Consider the following 21,676-nt stretch of genomic DNA (forward strand, 5'->3'; position numbering starts at 1 on the left):
CATTTATTTTGCTCTCTGCCTCAAATGACAACCAGAAATGCCTACAGCAAGATTCTGTTCATGGTAAATGTTGAGCAAACTGGGACATTTCTCCATTTGCAGATCTATCCCATGCATCCCATAGATTTGGGATGGGGAGCGGGGCTGGAATAAAAAAATATGCCAGGGAGAAAAAAAGTGCGAATCAATAAAACATCACCAGTACTCTTTTCACAGCACTTCTTGAAAAACCCACTTGCTTCAAGCTGTATCCATAAATGCAATGAAATTCTCCATGCTTAAGTGTCTATCTCATTTCTAATCCATCAGACTCAGCAGCATCATTTCAAAGAGATGGATACGCTTGATAGGAAAGAGCTGATCCTCCACCTCATGATGGCATGACCACGTTGGACAAGCTGTGACAAAAACACCGTGGAAGTGGTGCTTGTCTGTTTGCCATCCCTGTCTTGTGTGAACAAGAGAACATCTTGCTCTGTAGAGAAAATCTACCCCAACTTCTGCTCCTAAATTCTGTCTTTTGTGTGTGCCTGTCTGAGCAGTAATTCAAGCATCAGCAGATACTGGCTGACCTCCAGCTGAAGCTGGATACTGCACTTTCCTTCCTGCAAGGATAGGCATCCCTTCAGGAGTCTGCTATTAGCAGCCAGGTGAGAAGGAGAGCCCAGCTGAATGCAGAGCTGACCAACAATTCCTTTTTATAACAGATATCCACCACTGGGGCATGCAGGGGAGTATACAATGAGAAGCATGGGCCTGAGGTTTGCCTCTCCAAGACAATCTTTACCTGAGAGCAGCTCAAGAGTTGCCACTTCTTTTCCCTTGATGCTTTCCTGAAAGACCTGAGGAGCTATCTGTCCTCAGCACGGGGCAAAGTGCACATGAGCTCCATATGTATTTCTTTTTTTTTTTAAATTTTTTTTCTGACTTATATTCCTATACTGCTAAAAACACCCCTAAGCCAACTAACCAAAAAACCACAACAAGCAAACAAACTAACAAACAAACAAGCCCAAACCATACAACAACAAATCCCCCCCAAAACAAAACAAAACAAAACAAATCCCTCAAAATGAACAGAAAAACCCCAAACAAACACCCCCCCCCAAAAAAAACCACCTCTGCCCCCAAAAATTTCCAGCAGAATTTCATTGGTTCTCCAGGAAAATAACAAAGTAGATACCGAATCTTGAGAGATCCTGAGTTCCCTCTGCAAGGTGCAGAGCACCATCAACCACAGTGGGCAGCCACAGGGTGAGGGGTGATGACTGGTGTATTTAAGACCTTCAAGTGTAGGGTTCATCCCAAGGAAACATCACTGTGGCAAGCTCAGGTCTTTGGAGGAGCTCAGGAGTTAGAGCTGAGAAAGACAACGCAAGCACCAGTGTTCCCACACTGACAGTTTGGTATCATCGATTTACAACTGCCACGAGCAACTGCTGGGTGGTGTGGTGTTCTGCAAAGTAAGGAGCTCCTGACAAAAAGGCATAATTTTCACACAAAGCAGAAAAATGAAGAGTTGCCTCCCAGATAGCTCTAGCTGACTATAGGGAACACCAAAGTGAGCAGCCTATTTATTATATTGCATCTGACATTATGAGAGCCTGTGTAATGTAATTATCCATAAAAGTCCCAACAATCTGCCAATTGTTCTTCTCAGGTACACTTGTTTTTAAGACAGCTTTCCTAGACATCCATTACTTACAGCTTCCTGCTTGTCTTTATCTATTCTGTAAACATTCTTTTGCCCTGAATAACTGAATGTAAAAATTTTGAAACCGCACAAAGTCTACTGTTTTATAAATATAGATGTATTTTTATAGTTATAATTAAAAAATAATTATCTGTTTAGGTAGTATATTTGATGTATATATAACCTATCCTCCTCATTGTTTTTCTGGTACGGAAAAGTTCATTTGCAGGCAGTGGGCCCTACTCGGGACTCAGGGAAACATGGGGGCCTGGCTTTATTCTACTGACCTCTGTATCTTTACTGAGGAGTATAAGGAGCTGTGCTTTTACAAGGAAAGAGGGATCTTGCCCCACAAGATTTTTTAATACATCTTCTTAGGGTTCAGGCTCTCTAATTCACAGAAGAGGACCGTCACTCTTAGAAGATGAATACAAGGAAGAGGATTATGATCAGCAACAGACTGATACAGTAAAGGCCCAAAATGGCCCCCTTTTAAAGAGGATTTGGATGGTGAGGATGTTTTGAAATTAATGAGTAACCTGTTGTTGGTTCATGCTATTTCAGACTGGCTTTTTTCTTCATTTTATGAATTAAAAGACACCACCTCTACCTCCTCTGCGTCATTTCCCACTTTTCTTTGTTCAGGTCCCACTCCTCCCTCAGTATGCTGCCTTTTGTGGATCTAATTCTTACACAAGAAAGTGTTTATATCTCATAAGAAGCCTATATATTTAAATTTGAGTTATGATTCATTTTGGGCCACTGGTAACTTTAAAGTGTTGCTAAAATTGCACCACACTGCAACTGGTACTTAGTGTTGTCCTTATGAGCCCCACTGGATATGCACCATGTGCTTCTACTCATCCAGCTGCCCCACATCCAAAAGTGGATGGGCTTTTCAGATGCATAGGCCTTGGTACATATTAACAGTGGCAGAATTCCAAGAATCATAGAATGGTTTGGGCTGGAAAGGACCTCAAAGACCATCTAGTTCCAATTCCCCTGCCATGAGCAGGGACACCTTCCACTGGACCAAGAATCCATCCAACCTGGCTTAGTCGATCTTTGGATTCATTCTCTGCTTTCCAATTATGTTTCTTCTTTTTAAAGATATATGAAGAGGGGACTCAGATATTTTTTGCTTCACATAGTGTCATGACCTTGTAAACCACACCTGCTGTGAGAGCTGTGCTTTCCTGCTGTAGGAGGAGATTGGGTGAGGTTACTTTCTGAACACAATATTGGCAGCAGCAAAGCTCCCCTTTGGACTGAAAGAAAGCACAGCAAAAGAAAAAGATATTGAGGGAGGAAATCTCCCAGCAGCAACTATAGGACCTAAAGCATACTATTTCATAAGATATATGCTTCTTTTGGTATGCTATGTGCTAATCCCTACAAGTGTTCTATAAATGGATTGATAGCTAAACATGAGCAAATCTTAAGAATAACTCAACTGTTTCAGAATCTCATTATATTTTTAACTCGATTTCAGTCTTGTTCAAACTCCATTCCAAAAAAGCCAATTCAAGGCTGCAGGCAGCCTTGAAAAACACTTAAAAAAAGAAGAACATGGAAGATACATAACAAAAAATTGATCCAAAAGACAAAATTTCATACATCTATTTTATCCCCAAGCATTTCAGAGGCAGTTCTGTCTAGTGCATAGGAAAGCATAAACTCAAGAGCAGGGCTTGACTCAGCCACTTGGCAATGCCTTCCCCTAGCCAAATGGTTTACCCGTCCCCTCTATTTCAGACTCACTAACACAGGCTGATAACCTTCTGGGGCTGATACTGCCTATTTTCATGTACCTGCCCTCTGTCCATAGGTGCATTCCTAATGAATAAGGGTGTGTGCACCATTTTTCCCTGTAAGACCTCTTGTTTCTCACAGCAATAGAAAAGAGGAGCCAATATAAGAACAGAGGAAATGTGAAATCCAAGAGGCATCCAGAGGAGTTGTAGGAAGGGTAGAAGCTAATGTCACAAAGCCATAAGGTTATATGGGAATTAATTTTTTCCTAGTTTTCTGTAATTTGTTACGTAATTACAGAAAACAAGACCATAGGGAACAGAATTTCCAGGAAGAGACAGGAAAAGAGGAACTGCCATTCCAGAAGATACACTGGTGATGATTAGCAGCTGAAAGTTGCTAATCTGCTAGATGACAGCAAGAAAGAAATTAAGTAAGAAGAAATCTATATGCAGATAATCTACCTAGTTTGGGAGATTACTAATCTGACATATTTTAAAGATCTACTCTTTTGAGCAACCCGTATGTTTTATTTCACTAGGCTTTCTATTTTCCAGGTTCTGTCAGGGGATGCCTCTTTGTTCACTTAGTTTGTGTTCTGAGAAATTTCCCATGTCAAAAGTCCTTGAAGTTTATAATTAACCACAACAGAGCTCATGCACTTGAAGATGGATGAAGCTGAAAGAAGAGACATAGCCACAGAGAAAAAAATTTTGTACTGCAGGCTGTTAACAGGGAAAAATGCTGTCACTGTGAATATCTGCCTGTATGAAAGCAATGTTCAGCAAGGGATCCCTGTCTGGTGTCCCTTAGGCTTTGCAGGTAAGCTGTGTGAAAAGCCGACTTGAAGGGGCAGCTCTATCTTCTGCCAGGAGAAGGCCAGGAAATGTGGTTATAAAATCTAGTATTCTTCCTGGAATATTTATTAGGGGTTTGGAAAGATTGATTTGGCCACTGAGGATAGATATGTGAGCATCTGCTCTAATGGCAGTAAAAAGAATTAGACTCATCAGGAATAGTAATTCATAATGATAGTGGCAGTGTTTGCTCTTTGAATATAAAGAATCTCCTAGGCCCTTCAAGCCAACTATAACTAACAATACTACATGCAAGAAAAGCATCTTTTTTTTTTTTTTTTTTTTTTTTTCCACAGCAAGAGTTGCAGTCAGAAAAGGGACCAAACCTGTGAGCCTCTGAGCACAGGAGTGAGTGGATGATTGTTAATTGAGCGGTTCCTTTTCTGATCACCTTATACAAACAGAAGGGCATGTCATTACATTTGCAAAGACACTTGAGAAACTGTTACTGTCTGAAAAAGTATAGATGAAGGAACCTGATGTACAGATCTGGTAAAACTCAACACCATTTGCTGTAGTACTGACATAACTGGATTTTGAGTTCCTAAGGAAAGAGGAGAGATGAAGTAGGAAAAGCAGATGTCTTCTCTTCTCAACCTGGGGCCCAGGGAAAGGAAGCCTGAACTTGTTTTATTTCTTTGCATCCCATTAAGGAAAAATAAATGCTCTTCAAAATGCTATATTTCTATTCTTTCTGAAGTATGACCAGAAAGTCATCCTAACATCCTAAGTAAAGATGAATCACATTCATGATGAAGTCACTCAGACTGGGTGAACCTCTGCCTTTTCTACCTCTGCTCCTCAGGTGAAGCTGCAGTACACATTTTTTAAGAATTCTCCATGCTTACTCTTAACAGTCTTTAACATTTACCAGGAATAAGGAGTCGTAAGGAAAAGTGCTATAGATCTTAGTAGAAATAAACCCAACACAGTATTGTTCAAATTAGAACTTAAATTGATATTTAAAATGCTGAACCACAGATCTAATTCTCCATAAAATTCTGCTCAAGAGCTTGAATAAAACTGCAGAAAAGATTTCCTTTTTAACTGTAGAGAAATTTGCTGTAAATGGGTGCAATAGTGTACTTTAGAACCCTGGAGGCAGTTAATTGAGCCCTCCCTCCAATTTTAGCCTGCATATTCTTTGCTAAGCCCACGCACGCAGCTGAGAGAACATCTCCTGGAGTACCATCCTTCTCTAAAAATTAATCTCTGCGTGGTCATGCGCACTGATATAGCTAGAACAGCATGCTTGTGACAAGTGTATATAGGGTGTTTAAGAATACGGCTGCAAAAGATTAGCAGCAAGCAGGTTCTTGCTTAAAATGAGATAGACGTGGGAAACAAATAATGTGGGAAACAAATGGAAATGAAACAGTCTTCATACACCATTGAAAAACCTCTTCATTCTAAGGAAACAGCCCACGTTAGCAGTTTAAAAAAAAGACCCATACTTATTTTGGTCAGCATTGACAACCTTCTTCCGTTGTGTAGTAGTTTCCTTCTCAAATAGTCAGGTGCAGAGCACAGTCCTACTCATCGGGAGCAAAGCTGACAGAATCTGCCTCTCACTTTGGCACATTCAGCATTTCACAGACTTTATAGTGTGTATCTGGTGAGTCAAGCACCCATTCTGCCAAACCTCCATATGTAAATGCAGGTTTACCCCCACTGGCACAGCATAGCAGAAGACGTTCCCAGACTTATTTATTATTTATTGGAAAAACATATTTATTAAACAACTGTGCTTCAAAACACAACTTTCTTTTTCTTTTCTCTCCTTTTTCCCTATAGCCTCCTAGGATCTCTCTAGCAGCAAAAATTTCCCTGCAATTATAGCCAACAACTGAAACTCAGCATGAAGTTCAGATATAGATTTCACACCTCTCTGGAGCAATCACTGAGAATTTCAGGGATTTAAGGAGTTTTAAGAACTGCCTGCGAAGAGCTAAATCTTATAGAAGTATTGCTCGTTCACCACCTGACGCATAGGGACTGTACTTTTTATTTTAACACTCATAAAACATGTACAAGGGCTGAGGTGTTTTTGACACATAAATCTCAGGTGCTGAAAGTTCACTCTTTTTCTGCTGCCTCTTACAGTTATTTGAGGCAATGTGCCACTCCCAGTGTTTCTAGAAATGTAATGGCACGCTTCCCCTAAAAGCCCAGAGTATCGCTATTATACGGACTTTGGAAGTTAAACTCCTTTTGAGGATTCTTGATCCTTTTCTTAAAGCTCAAGTGTCATTTTCCTTGCCAGTCAGCCAAAAACCATATTGAAGAAACCCTAAAATTTTAGAGATACAGGCAGAAAAATAGACTGCATGTACAGCTAGTGCATATTCAGTATGAGCTAAATTGTCCCAGGCACTGGAAAGGATGTGCTCACTGTGTGACCACGTGCCCATCTGCAGAGGGTGAAACAGGCACTCTGGCTCCTGGCTGCCCTCCTCCTGGCCCCTGAGCAAGAGATAGCCAAGGACAGCTGTTCTGCCCAGCGGAGGTCTGAAGCCCCGCACCACTCATCATCTGGGACACCATGCTGAATATCTGCCAAACTACATTTCTGTGCTTGTAGGAACCTGTAGGAAAATGTAGGAAGAATATTCCTTCCCTCTTCTATTTTCATATACAATAAGTTGTTTAATATAAAACAGTGAAAAAATATGCATCTGGCCTTTTATTTACTGGCAGTTTCAGACTGTGAGCTCTGGTACCAATCCCTGGTGCAGCTCCATTGACTACAGCAGACTCTGCCAGAGGTCACAATGTGCCATTAAGAGTTGAAATAAGACAAGATACACAGTCTTGTTTCTTTCCAGCCCATAAAACCAGTCTGGAAGGTTTTCTTTCCTGTCTTCATTTTATCCAAGATCTATCAAGAATATTGAGTTCTATCTTTGTTTTTGCTGAAGGATTGCTGAAGTGGAAAAAGCACTTTAATTACAGGGAAAAGGGGCTTAATCTACAATAGAAAGACAGTATTTCCAGTTAGTTTCCACATATTTTAATTCAGTGGGTGCTAACCAAAGAAAACCCATCATGTTCAGGATGTTTCAAAAAAGTTTCAAAAAAAAAAAAGAAACCCTTCCATTCATATTTTCTTATATTTAGACTTTGTGATACATTTTATTGAAGTGCTTGTGCCATACTTAGCACTGTCATCATGACCTCCTTCCAGAAGTGTATCTGACAACACAATTAACATTTTCACATGTTGTTTGGGTTTTTGCTTTCTTCAGGATAGGTTTGTAGGTTTATATGGAAGAATGTCTTATTTTCTCCTTTATTTGTTTTTAAAACATCCCTCTGTCTGAGAGAAGGGCAAATAAAAGACGAACAATTTGCACTAGGTAAATATGCACAGGCTCAGATGTGGTGGACTAAATGAGCACAGCCCTGGAGCCCTGCCTAAGAAGGGACTGTCTGCTGGATGCTTCTTACTCCTTGAATAGGAAGGGTCTAAGAGAGGGAAGATACTGCAGTCCTCCTCATTCTTCTTCCAAACTAGAATTAGTTGGCAAAGACTTGTTACACTCTGTGCATCAAACCCAGAGACAACCCGACAGTGACAGCATGAAATTGCTATGGCTGATATTTTATGGCCCTTTGCAACATGGAGTAAGAAGTCATTCAGAAATACTTTTCCAAACACATTTGACAGAAGGATATTCATTAAGGATACACATCTTTTGAGCATGAAAAGCTTAGTGACCCTTCCAAGTCACACAGGTGACTGGGAATTTCAATTTGTTAAAATAACCACAGTTTATATAATGGTTGCCTGTCTTGTAATTGCCATGTAAACTATTTCCTTGCAGAAGCAAACAACCAAATAACAAATGAAAAACATAATGCAACTCCACTTATGATCATACCGAAATCTGAATTAGGTGTCACAGTATGTGTCTACTGACATCTGCATTGGAGTGGCAATGGGGAGGGGAGGAAAGCTGTCTCTGGTTTCGATTCCTGAGGCTAAATGCAATACAAATATACCCTGAAGTCAACAGACTTTCACGTGTTATACATCTGTGCTGAATTTGCTTTCCAATATCCTGCTTCCTAGATTTGATGTGGGCAGATGGTGGAAGAGATCTTCCTGGAAGCAGCATGTTCTCCCCTCAAGAGGAATGCCCTTATGTCTCTTAGACATGAACTGTCTGGCTGATTAATAAGTAGTGCTGTTTGGCTTAGGAGAAAGTTCAGATTTGCTTCTTTTGCCTGCAGAGTAGGACTTTACTGGGGCAGGGATGTTAAACTGGGACTCTCAGAGAAGTTTGGAGCAGGTGGTGAAAGCGACCAGAAGAAGTGGGAAGGGAATAAAGGAGGATGCTGTGTCCCCTAAGGGAACAACCTGTTGCCTGTGTGATGTGTCTGGCATGGCAATGAGGATGCCAGTGCCTGGAGCTACAGAGAGGTGCCCCATCTCCTCAGCCCTCACCACCTGCTAGGCTTACCGATGTGATGTGGCCTCTCCAGGTCATCCAAAACCCCCATGATTCCTGGCAGAGAACCTGGTGCAAAGTCTTGTTCTCTGAAAACACTTCTTTCTTCCCCTGGATAAGGAAAATCCTTCTGCTCCTAAGGGAGACAAAAACAGCCTTTCAGTTCAGAGGCTGTTTTCAAGGCTTCCAGCAAGCACACTGTGCTTCAGTACTGCTGATAAATGTATTAAATGAGAGCACATGCTTTTAGAGGGCAAGTGACTACCTAAATGCTATTTACATGTGAGTGTTAATCAAGAAATATGTTCTAATCCAATTCTACCACAATATTATTTTTCCTTCCTTTCCATGACCCAGCATCTATATGAACAAAGGGCACGAAAGACAGAGCTGTCATTTGACTTATGCTACTGACTGTGTTTATCACTGACTGTCCATTTTCTTTAACTTTACATAAAATCAGTGTTTGGGACACTGTAAAGCTAGAAACTTTTAACACAAAACTACTTTTACTAACTTCACTGACTTTACCCAGCACACTGATAGTGAAGAACCAGAGAAACAACCCAAAGCAATATATTCACCTCAGGGGGAGAATTTAAAGAATGGTAACACAGGCACTACAGCAGCAAGACCCATTCCTGCATTTCCTACAGAGAAATAGGAAGCAAGTGAGGTAGGTCTGGGGCTCAGGGTAAAGCCTAGCAGCCCTCCCCAACTCACAATGCCACACAAGGATGGGACTGACAGTCATTTTTGGGAAAATCTCACAAGTGACAAGATCTGAGAAGAGGGGTTAAAAGTCCTCTTGGATAAAACCTAAGAGGTCCTAGTAAGTAAATGTAGAAATGAGCTTTTAGGGGTATGTGTTGACAATAGCAAGTTGAGAGAAAAATGCCCCAAATAAAATTCATTTTTACTGTGGCTACTTGAAGCTTGCAGATAAAGATGAAGACCTGAGACCAGTGGGACCACTCTAGAAAGCCTGTGTGAAACCAACACAGGATTTCACAGGGCTGTACTTGCAACTTTGCTTCCACAGAGGCTTCACTCAGTCCTGTCAGTATTTACAAGGATATTTCTAGATACCTGTAGACCTCAGTGTATGACAAATGCTACAAAATGAGAAAAATTAATTTCTTGGCTCTTTCTCAAGATACTGTAAATGTATTAAAAAAAATTAATAGTCATATTAACTTGATATGCTTCAGACATTAACTCAAGAGACATTTTTTTCAAACAGATTCACAATATTTATAATAACCCTTATGCTATGCTGCTTGTTGCCACCCACGTGAAGGAGCTGCCATACAATGTTGTCTTACATTATTTGCTTAGCTGCAGAAATTTTGGCATGGTATTGTATTGAAAATGAGAGGAATTAACTGTGTGCTGCTGATATATTTTCTCCTCCTGCAGTTTCACATGGTTACAGCTCCCATGTCACACCCCAGAGGTGACTTCATTACAGTAGGTGAATGCTTTCCTGTGTGTTGGAATGTGTTTGTAAAATATTCCTTGGAATTAAAGATACTGGATGGATTTCTAATTGGACATTCAGTATAGCTAGCTGGCACGTTGGTGACAGCTTCATTTAATGTATACAGCTTAATTGGGTAGCTCATTTGCCAAGCCCCAACTGGCAGCAACAAGCACCTGGTTCTGCAGCTAGACGTCCACTTTTAACATGATCTTGAGACACCATCCAAAACCAGAGAGAAACCAAATGAAACTGTTAGAACATTTAGTGAGCAATATATTCCCTGCTCACAAGCAGTGAATCAAATAGGCTTATTCAAAGAGCGCCTTATTTGGGAGAGCATAAAAACAAAGAAGAAAAAAAGAACAGCACAGAGAAACAATCTGCAATAGGCCCCTTTGCTCTCTGCTCCAGTGCCTTCTACTCAAAGTAGATGAATAATAATTCATGTTGCCCTTCTTTTAGCATGATGCTGCTTATTGCTTTCCACAACCAGAGCCATCACTTCCTGACTATAAAGATACTGAATTTTCCTAATTTAGACCTTTTGAGAAAAATCTCAGCTTACTGTGAAGGGGCTGACATCTCTCCTGATAGCCTGCTCTGCTGTTGTTTCCCCTTCTCACTAGGAATTAAAAAAACCCAAAAAAACAAGAGACAGCCCAAGAAGACCTCGCTCAAAGAAAGGAACTTCCTTAAAAGTAAGGTCCTTTCATGCTTCCCGAGTTTCTTTGGCCTAGTTCTTTCTTGTGCAGCATTAGATCTGGGTATCTGGTCAGGCTCAGTAATACTTCACTGGTTTCAATGAAAATGCTATAAAAAATGTCTTAGAGGTCAGGGTTAACAGTGTCTCTCAAAAATTTACTAGAGCTTACAAGACCCACAACTTACTCTAATCTTCAGCAGTTGTCATTGCTCTCTGGACACTTTTGCTTGTAGAGCACTGAGTAAGTTCTTTGTCTTCTCATACTCCAGCTAGCAAAGTTCATTGCTGAGAGAACAATCTCACTGTTGTGCACCGGATTTTCAGAATCACAATCTTCTCTCTTAATCCTTTTCATTGATTCCAGTCCACATATTGATATTTATTTTGGAATATGATATTTTGATCAGTATTCAACTGAGTTGTGTTGCTTTTTTTTGAGATAAAAACATAGTAGAAATGTTAATCTGATTGGCTAACTAAACAGTAATGTTAAATATGCAATTTTAACATCTCTTTCCTGAGATATGTTGGCTACTTATATTCTTTAATTTTACAAAACCAATTTTTCTACAATCTGTGTGGCTAGGCTGAAAAACGTGGATGTACAGCTTGGCCATATTCTCTCAAAATAAAACCAGCAATAAAATATGTAGTGAAGACTGAAATTTATGATATACAGCAGACAGAGATGAAAACCATCTCCTGCTGAAAACAAAGGTAAATTTATCATTGATTTGATTTTAGTTGGGATGTCAGTCAAAGCATGTACATGTCTCAGACCTTGCTCACAGGAACAGGTCTTTATGTGTGCAACACACATCCACCCCATTTCCCCCCACTCCCCTCTCCTGCTACACCTACTTCTATTTCTTGTCATGGTTTCTTCATCACCAAAATCCAATGTTATGGATTATATGAGAGTCCATCAGTTCCAAAGAGCAAGCTCCAAGTCAAGGACAGCCTGTTACAGTTGTGCTTTCCACTGACAAAAATCACTGTTTCCAGCAGAAAACAATAATTATCTAAATGCAGTTGGAAGTCAGATGCTTGTTAGAACAGTATAGCTTTATTAAAGATGAAAGTGGCTACACTTATACCAGTAGCTCATCTGATTGATGAGTAGAGTCTCATCTTGTAGGACTGCAAGAGAGGAATGGAAGGAAGGGAAATATTTTCCTGTGCTCCCTTAAGAAAGCAGAGAAAAAATTGGTATTAAATGGACCATGCATGCTTATGTGATGGTGACTGTGGATGAAGGTTGCAGGACTTCTAACATTTTCTGAGCACCCAGATCAGTGGCAAGGTTTGAGGTCCATTCCTTGGGACTGTAACTTAGACCTGATTGAGAACTCTTTTTTTTAATCTCAAAATTGGAGACCTGCTATATCTTAATTGAGCTCACCATACCATCAACGAGACTACAATTGAATTGAACAAGATGAGAGTTGAAATGGGAACAAACTCCTTCCCAAAGAAGTCAGCTATTGCAGAAATGATTCTGGGGTAGGCAGAACTGGTTTTCTGGTACTAAGGTCTACTAACCCTGTGAATAGACAATTTCAAACTAAACTCCTTTCCTTGAGACATTCACAAACCTCTCTACTTACATGTCTCTCTTGACGTGCAGATGCCAAACAGAGCAGGAGGTACTGACTCCTTCAAGATGCACTGTCTTCAACAGTGGTGAAGATTTATTTTGGTGGTGCCTGTGTTGGATGGAGCTATTAGGGAAATTATTTACTCTGAGAAGAAAATTAATACCATACAAAACAAGAAGGAAGGATCTTGTTCCTGAAATGCTTTTTCTTCTCTTTAAACCAGAGGAAAGAAAATTCACCTAAAGAATGAGGCATTTAGACGGTTTAAAATTTATTAGGTGCAGAGAAATAACCTTGGCAAAACTTGCTTTTCTGTGTCAATACCTTGAGCAAGAGCAGATTCAGACAAATGTAGCAGGAAGTACTGAATGAAGGAGAAAGATTTAAGAGCAATGGGATGCTGCTGTCTTGTAATGCTGAGCTAATTCAATGTCCCATCAAACATCCTGGCACAAGCATACAGCTCTCTGTCACATAATCCAGACCGCAAACAGAAGCAAAACAAAACATTTCAATTAATATACCACTAATGCTAACAAGACGACCTTGATTTGTCTGAATTTACCCTTTAGCAAAATACATGTATAAATAAATAATGACTGACATCCATAGTCTTAATAAAACCAGTTGTGTTCTGTATGGGGAGATGAGATCTTTCCTTCCACAGTATTTTCCTCCTCCACATTTATCAATTTACTAACTCAACCATGTTTTCTCCATGACCCTCAAATTCAGTTCTATGTTGTTTTCATACTGGTGTTGCTAATTAATCACATTTGAAAACACCTCTGGCACTCCAGTTTAGTGCTCACCTTTTCAGGGCTGTTTTCAGGTATCATACCCATCACTCTTGGACACGAAACAACACGACGCGCACACAGCGCTGTTCTCAAGGTGAAAAAAGGAAAGTTTAATTTCTGACTCCAACATTTATATATTTCCAACTGTGACAGTGGATTGGAGGGTGAAAGTGCCACCTCTCCAATGACACTGGACAAACCAACAGTCCATCAAATGTCTCCTCCTCCACAAAAAAATGCAAAACAACAAGTTATTTACAGAAAATGTGTGAGAAAGTTCATTACAAGAATGTAAACATCAGAGGGCTTAGAAAATCTTGAAAAATCAGGGCGACATCATACCCTTCTCCCACAGATCGCATGTCCCAGCCTTGCTCAGTTTTTAGTCCTTTTTGGGCTGTCCATAGACTAGCTATGGGTTCTGGTAGCAGGGATAACTCCCATCAAAATCTCCATGAGATGTTGCCCAGATCCTGTCCCAGATACACACCTTTCTTTCCTCTGTAAGCCTGTGGCTGATCCAGTCTTTTAAAGGGAGTGAGACATGCTACAGAGTGCTGTGCACTTCAGTGTGTGCTTTAGGATGTGTTCAACGTGCCGGCATCAGCAATATGCACAGCCAAGTGCTCCCTATGGAGTTAACTTATTTTATCCACCAAACAGTCATTACTGTCATCTACCAAAGACGTGTCCCTAAAGGTATAATCCTAATCTTATAGCACTCCAATGAGATCTGTGTAAGCAAAATTTGCTGATGCTCTTTAGGTATGTCCAAAGCTAGATATATAGATGACTTGGCCTATTATTTTCTCTTCCACTCTCCAGGGAACTCATCATGCTTATCTTTATAAAGCCATCATTGAACCTTACTTGGACTGGGAGCCAGAACAATAGCAATGTCCCTGTCAGCTGTGTGATTTTTCAAAGATTCTCACGTTTTCTATCTTCTTCCTTTGTTAAGGAAAAAATGACCTTGCACCTTATTTCCTTGGCTGCATTAAAGAAGGTGTAAAATGGCATTTCTCTCTTGGCCATTCAGAGAAAACTCTTTTAAAATCACAAACTAAACCGGTGTCTATATGATCTTTACATTTAGATGTTTTCCCAGCAGGGATTCAAATGTTTCTGCCATTTCAATGTCTCAACAAGATCATGCGAAATATTGCCTTTTTGAAAGGAAAGACTCCACAGTATACAGGGCCAACCAGTGAAAACATTTTGTCTGCACTTTGTCCTAGGATAGTAATTTAAATCTTATCTGCAAGCAACAGCTTCAGAGTGCTACAAGCACATCCCATGTCCATTAGCAGCATTTTCAGGGGGGAAGATCACAGGTCTCTCAACTCTTTAGCCAACTTCTAAAAGGCACTTGTCCCACGGAGGAAGGTTTCTCTCTCCCTCTCTCTTCTGATGAGTTTTCATTAGAGATGAGACTTAGAAAAACCTGCAGCCTGTCTTTATATTTCCATGACTAGCTTCCTTCTAGCAATTTACTCTCAGTTCCTCACAGGACAGTCAAAATATCAGATGGGCAATTAGCAACCCTCCACCTGCACACCCATCCACCCTCAGTGTATTACAGTGTCTAACAGCATAGGAGAACATAACTAATGACACTCACAGTCCAGAAGAACAGAGGGAGATAGAAAACATAATGAGTTACCATGGAACAAAGCACTTATCCTTCTATTGAGGAAATGAGCCATAAGAGGCACAGTTAAGGCCTGGGGTTTTGTACAACTAAATGCTATTTCACTCTATATTCATTTTAATTCAACTGAATCCTTTCCTTAAAATATTATTTTTAATTTTTGGTCTATAGGAATAATTATTAAAATAGGCCGCTTTTTGCCTTTTTAAATGGACTGTACAGACATCCAAATGTTTCATCATTCTCTAAACTTAAATTTCTGAAGTAGTCACAATGGCTGACCCTGCATGGGAGAAAACGTGCTTGAAATCAGAGTTTAATACACAGAGTTTATACCAAAACAATCCACATTTCCTACCACCTACTACTGATGATCCAACTCAATATGGGCAAAACAGTGAATAGATTTTCACACAAGGACTCAAAACCAAAACTGTTTAAATATAGGTATAGGTGTTTGTGGGTTTTTTTCTTTACACTGGGTTCCTTTTGATTCCTATCTTAGGAGCATTTAGTCTTCAAAATTGTTTTATTGCTGCATTGTGATGTGATCTGATAGATCACACTCCAACTCACACTTGGGTTTTTCCCAATTGTTCAAACAATTCCCAGTTCACAGAGAGTAGTGCCCCCAATACCTGGGTATAGCAGCCCTGGACAGTGGGTATAGCATATCTTCTCCCAAAGCACTTTTCAGGTCACCCATCACAGTAACTCAGGTCTGATAACCATTTCCCATGCCAGGGAGGAGAAAAGGACTTAACTGGCTACTTGCCCATTGCTGACAGACTGATTTGTGCAGAAGCTGCCTGCCAGCTCAGCATGGCTCTATTAGTCTCTTGAGCTGTTAGAACCCGATCTTTCCTCCCTCTTCCTCCTGCTTGCTCCTCCCTCCTGGCCCCCCACTTTCAAGCCTTCTTGATCTTACTCTGTGATTCCTCTGCCAGCTCTGTCTGGCAGCTTTCTCGCACTCTGCTAACACCACTTTACAGCCTTTGCTCTTTGGCTGGTCATCAAGAACTGTCCCTTCAGAGAACAAGGGGAGATTCTCTGAGATTTCCTCAGATATTCTGCTTCCAGTTCAAGCTTTGCTACTCAGTCCTTCCCATCCTCTGGGCAACCCCTCCAAAGGACAGCCAGATGTCACACACTTCATTGTGGGTAGTTGAGAAATGAAGTTTAAATTTTCATCAATGATGTAAAAAATCAAGGTATGGGCTACATTTGAAAGAATAAATGCAAATTATCGTTGTCTTTTTTAATCTCTATGAAAGAAATTCTCAAATTCATCTTGTGATTTTACCAGCCATTTGATGCATTATTATCCTTTGTGGGATTATGTGTATACAGACATTTCTTTGTGTGATTATTTTTAGTATTTTTACATAGGCAGTTTTGAAAGGCCCTTAAGAATACAGCTTTTAAGACAGCATTTCTTTAGGAATGATTAAGCATAATCATGCAACTATAATCATGCATTGCAGAGAAAAGTTGAATACAGAATTGATACAGTCTCAGTTGTGGTTGCTATGTAATTTTTCTTTTCATACTAATATTGAATTTTATGCATAAAAGAGGAACTGTTTTTTAAAGATTGAGAGAGAAAGCCTTAACTCAGAATTTCCTGTAGATTTAGTGCCCGTTTATTTTTGGAAACTGCATTACATATTTTGACTAGTATGTTATTAAACATTATTTTTCCCTGGAAATTAACTTTTGCTATAATCACATAATACATTTTAAAGATAACTATCCTACTTATTATATGCATACATTTGTATATCTGTATATCATATCAGATATATAACAGCCTGGGAGGAAAAAGTGATGGTTATCCTTCACATATTGAATTAAAAGTTTATAGGAGGGTATTTTCACACAGAGCTTTCTTGTCTGTGTGAGGACCTAGAACCTCATATGTATCCCAACATATGTATTCCAACATATGTATGTTGGAAATTACATAAGAGCTAAGAATAATTGTTCCCTGCCTCACCACTTCCTCCAGCATACATCAAGCCTGCTGGTTGTAACTGAAAAAACTTTATGAAAACTAGTGTATTGCATCAGTTTCTTTGGCAGGGAACCTCATTCTGAAATTGTTGTCTGTGGTCTCGGTGGAAAAAGTTAGAGCAAACTTTTCAAGTTAATTTTTCCATTTTTCAATGTCTAACAATTGAGTATTAGTAACTTCTAATATTATCTAAGTATTGAACACCTTGCATTTCTTATTCTTGTTTCAAGCAAGAGTCTTCCCCTAAACGTTCATTGTGTTAGTTGCACAAGTGTATGTGGAAACACACATGGAAACACACCTACAACAAAAATTTAATGCTGAGATCTCCACAAGCTAAAAAGCATTTGAGCTGATACTGAGTATGTGTGTTAAACACATACACAGCATGTCAGGGCAAAAGGGATAAAAAAAGATTCTAGAGAATTTTATAAAGCTCTGGGTGGGGCTAGACCCACTATTCCCAAGGAAAGAGTCATCCCTGCACACACCAAAGAGTTTTGCCTTTCTGTGAAAGTACTTCACTTTCTGTGAAGTATTAAAAGCTCCCAGAGTCTCTGTAAAAGCTAGAATGAACTAGAGCTGTCATGCCACGGTTTGCACAGGAAATAGAAAAGTGCTTGTTATTGCCTTGTTTGTTGTCTTCTGTGCATAAAAATAAAATAATTTCTTTTTTTAAATGATGCATCTTTAAAATTATGTAAATCTTGACATTAACCCAGCAAGGACCCTGTTTACCTGTTTACACATAATTTCAGGTGTTAAAAATGCAAGCTGTGTTGATATTGCAACTCCCTACCTAACCTGTGTGCCTAGGGATAAATCATTTGCCAACTATGCAAGAGGAATTGATGAGTCCATTGACAGCCCAAACCTTTACTAAAGACAGCTCACCAGTTTGTAGTAGGACCCATCACAAAGTCACACAGGAGAAAGTCTCCCTCTTTCCTCCTTTACTCTCCCCCTTACCCAGTGTAGATGGTACCAGTGGGACTGCCTTTGTCACTGCTTTTAGAAGACCTATGGCTATTTACCTCTTCACAACAAACAGCTGGAAAGTTTTGCCTCTCTATTCCTACACCCTGGATATGGGACATGCCTAAGAGCAGAGAAATGCCCATGTCACCCTCTCAGGTCTTGTCCTCGCAGAGGAACAGAGCTGTGTCCAGGGAGCATAACGTGAGTGTGGCAGACCTTGAGTTTGACTGGGGGTTTAGGCAGCCCTCTGCAGTGCGTCAGAATATCAAAAACCTCAAGCAGAAGAGATATCTTTGCATTTCTGCTTCCTTCTCAACCTTGTTGCAAGCCAAGAAGGATAATAACTGAGAAGCAGGCTCACTGATGCCAGAAGTCCCTGCTACATCTACAAACATTAGTGAAGACTGACACAAAGAGGGACTTTTTAATTTAATGTGGCAGACTTCAAATTGCATTTTCAGACTTGAGAGTTGCCAACCTTGACTTAAGGCTTGACAGTTCTTAATAGCCAGGTTACAAATTAATACTTTTTATCTAGTTGAGTGCATAGCATTTTGATAAATTGTCCATTTACCTGTCTGCTTTATCAGCTGTGCCCTCTTTCCTTTCTAAATCTAAGGAAACTGTCCATAAGTTGACTAATGGAAAAAGCTATTTAAAAATCCCAGAAACCCCAATGCTTTTCACATATTTTATTGTAAGTGTTTCTGAGACTGAATAAAAATAATATTGTATGTATAGATAGTTTCCTCACTATTTTTGTCTTTTTCTCTCTCATGTTATTACAATCTTTAATTTTGTTCAACACTTTTATCTTACAAGTATCTTTCACTGCTATCCCTTGCTGCTTGTGGGGTATTTCAGTCCATCTCATATGTTCTAGAAAACCACCTTTACTGTGCCATCAATAGCACAAACAAAGGAGGTTTTCAGTGACACATGAGAGTCTTTCCCAAATAATGCTCTATCTTCTGAACAAAAAGCCTGGTATCACTAGCAGTTTGAGGTTAGCAAGGCATGATCCTTTCCTTTCCTTATTTTTTTTTTTTCCCCTGAAGCTAATACTGCCTCATTTTCAGTCTACTATAAGGATCAGATCCCTTTCTGTAGAATGACTGCAGAGAAATTACTAGTGAAATTACCACTTGTACTAGTGTGGTTCATTGTTTCTGTACAATACTCTAAATGTAGCACTCCACACTTACTTTTAGTGATTTAATTTTTTTTTTATTTCTCAGACCATTTCTCCAATTTCTCATGATAAACCTGAGCTTTCATCCTGTACTTCACTGTGTTGCAGCTTCTCCCAAGCTTGTATCATCCTCATGTTTAATAAATTCAATCCATTCCATTATCCATCTCATTAATGAGATTACTGAATAGGAAACACCTTGGTGGCACCAGCACAGGGAGCATGCTTTCTAACTGACAGTGAGCCTTTAATAATTACTTCCTTTCAGCACCATCTTGGTGAAGGATGAGGTGCCTGGTGCAACGTGGAGCCTGGAGAAACATCTGCTCTCCATGAGCTGCAGAGCTTCCTGCCTTCCAGGGCGGACAAGCTGTGTACTGTGTAATAGGAGGTTTATTTTGCATTAGCAATTTATTGCACCTACCCCAGCACTAAAGCCAGCTTTGCCCAGGAACATGTACACTCTTAGCTAGCCATGGGCATATGCACATGTGCTCCTGGTACAGAAGTTCCATCTTTCAGACCCAAGCCCACATGCCTTCCCTGAGCTGAACAAACATGGCAGGTGCTAAGTACCGCTGGGTTGGCATTTCAATTAATAGGTTTGAGGGAGATCTTTTCTCTTCCTGATGTGCTGCTTCACAGTGTTTCTCAAGTGTGGCTCACAATGGAATAGAACAGCAGTCACAAGTGAGATGACTCACACTCATGAGCTATTTTCATCTGGCTTATATTGCTTCACTCATAATGTTTTCCCTCTGTATTTAGAAGTCTTTTTCAGAGAAAATGAGGTCTGCTGGTATGAATCCACCGCTGCCAACCCCAGCTGGTAGCATATCTTCCTGACCTTCTCTGACCTTCTCTTTTCCTCAGTTTCTCCACTGTGAACACAAAATTCACCAAAAAATGTGAACTTTATTCAATCACTCGTAGATGCAAATTACTCCCTATTAATTCCTACTTGTATTTTTATGGTCATTTTTTCCCTAACGTCCTGGAGAAGAAAATCTGCTATTTTCATCTTCAGACCACTATGGCATATAATCATCCAGTGAGATCACCCAGTACCAATGTGTGACATTGGAGTCAACCTATCGCATAACATCTTTTTGCCTCTCTGACACATCTTCCTTGCCTTTCATCTACTTAGCAGCAATAGAAAATAATTTAGCAAGTGCAAGACAATGGATAATCCCTCCCTTTTTGGGGAAGTTGAGGCTGACAACTTGGTTGAAGAATTCAGAAGCAGCAACTGTGCCAGAGGCAAAAGGGGATTTTTCTTCCTCACCTCCTAAACATTTCTGAAATGACATCCTGTGTAGGTGTGCGTCCATGAAGGTTTCCACAAACCTGCCCAAGTCGGACATTCATCTCCATTAAGTCATATGTGAAGATAAGGGCATTCCTGTAGTCAACAAGACGGCACATTGTATTTTAAAATGAAGGATTCACAGGGGTGGCAGCTCATTTGCATGCAGCAATGTGAATCTCACGGAGGAGGTGTTGTAAATCACCAAAGAGCTACTTGACAGTGCCACTCTGTGAGTCTGGTTCAGAATTATTAATTAGAGCAGGCTGAGGGTGGTTTGTTTGCATATCAGTGGAGCTAAGCCATGTTGGAATCCCTGTAAATAATAAAACAGGCTGATTAGGCCTAGTCATTAATTAAGTGTCTTCACTGTGAATAAACAGTGAAATCTTTCAGTTTGCCAGGGACCCCTATGACACTGTGATAAATATGCAGTCACAAGAGCTTCTATAACATGGTTTGACATCTTCATCTATTAAATTGCAGCTTTCTCCCCAGTGACAATGGGTTCAAATCCCACAATGGATGATACATCTGCCTAATTTTGTTTGTTAAAATATATTACTTTGGAGATTTTTGATAACCAGGGTTGAGAACCTGATATGAAAAAAAGGAAGGGGGAAAAAACTTGTTAATACTGTAAACTGCAGTTTTAAGTCATATGTATGTGTGACTTTTGATTGATGTAACAATGCAGAAGATGATATAAAATCTTGTTTTATTGTTACATGGATGTATAAGTCAGCTGTTATTTATTTGACTAAAATGGTATACATTTAAAACTTAATTAACTCCCTTCAGAAGTTGGAGTTTGAATGATGTTTCTGTTGCTAGTGTCTAAGACTTGTCAGTGTGGAGTAAGACCAAAGCTGAAATCACTTTTACAAAGTATATTTTTTAAACTACAATGTTAAAGGCAATTAAATCTCATGCCCCTAGGCATGAATTGACCAGGCAGGTGATCAGGTAGTAGATTTTATCTCATTGTGCGGTAGTGCACAATTGGTGAGGATCCATATTTTGGGGATCTTTCATCTTTGAAAGGTTTGAATATTGCCAATGTTTCCAGCCAGGACATTGGACTAAAATCCAGATGAATGTGCTGAGCAGACAGTGGCAAGCTCCATTTTGCTGTGTAACCTACACGTGCTGCAGGTACTGGCTGAACATAATCTCCTGGAAAACAAGGCAATCT

General features: G+C 39.8%; 1 protein-coding gene across 1 annotated transcript in view; it reads right to left on the reverse strand.

Moving 5' to 3' along the window:
• LOC119698574 overlaps positions 1-21,676 on the reverse strand; it is a 341,074-nt gene that overhangs the window by 43,953 nt on the left and 275,445 nt on the right. The window contains exon 5 of the mRNA XM_038130625.1: positions 8,766-8,889. Within this exon, the coding sequence (XP_037986553.1) occupies positions 8,766-8,889 (124 nt within the window). The remainder of the gene's footprint in view (positions 1-8,765; positions 8,890-21,676) is intronic.

Source organism: Motacilla alba, chromosome 3 (assembly GCF_015832195.1).
Source record: "Motacilla alba alba isolate MOTALB_02 chromosome 3, Motacilla_alba_V1.0_pri, whole genome shotgun sequence".
NCBI classification, from domain to species: Eukaryota; Metazoa; Chordata; class Aves; order Passeriformes; family Motacillidae; genus Motacilla; species Motacilla alba.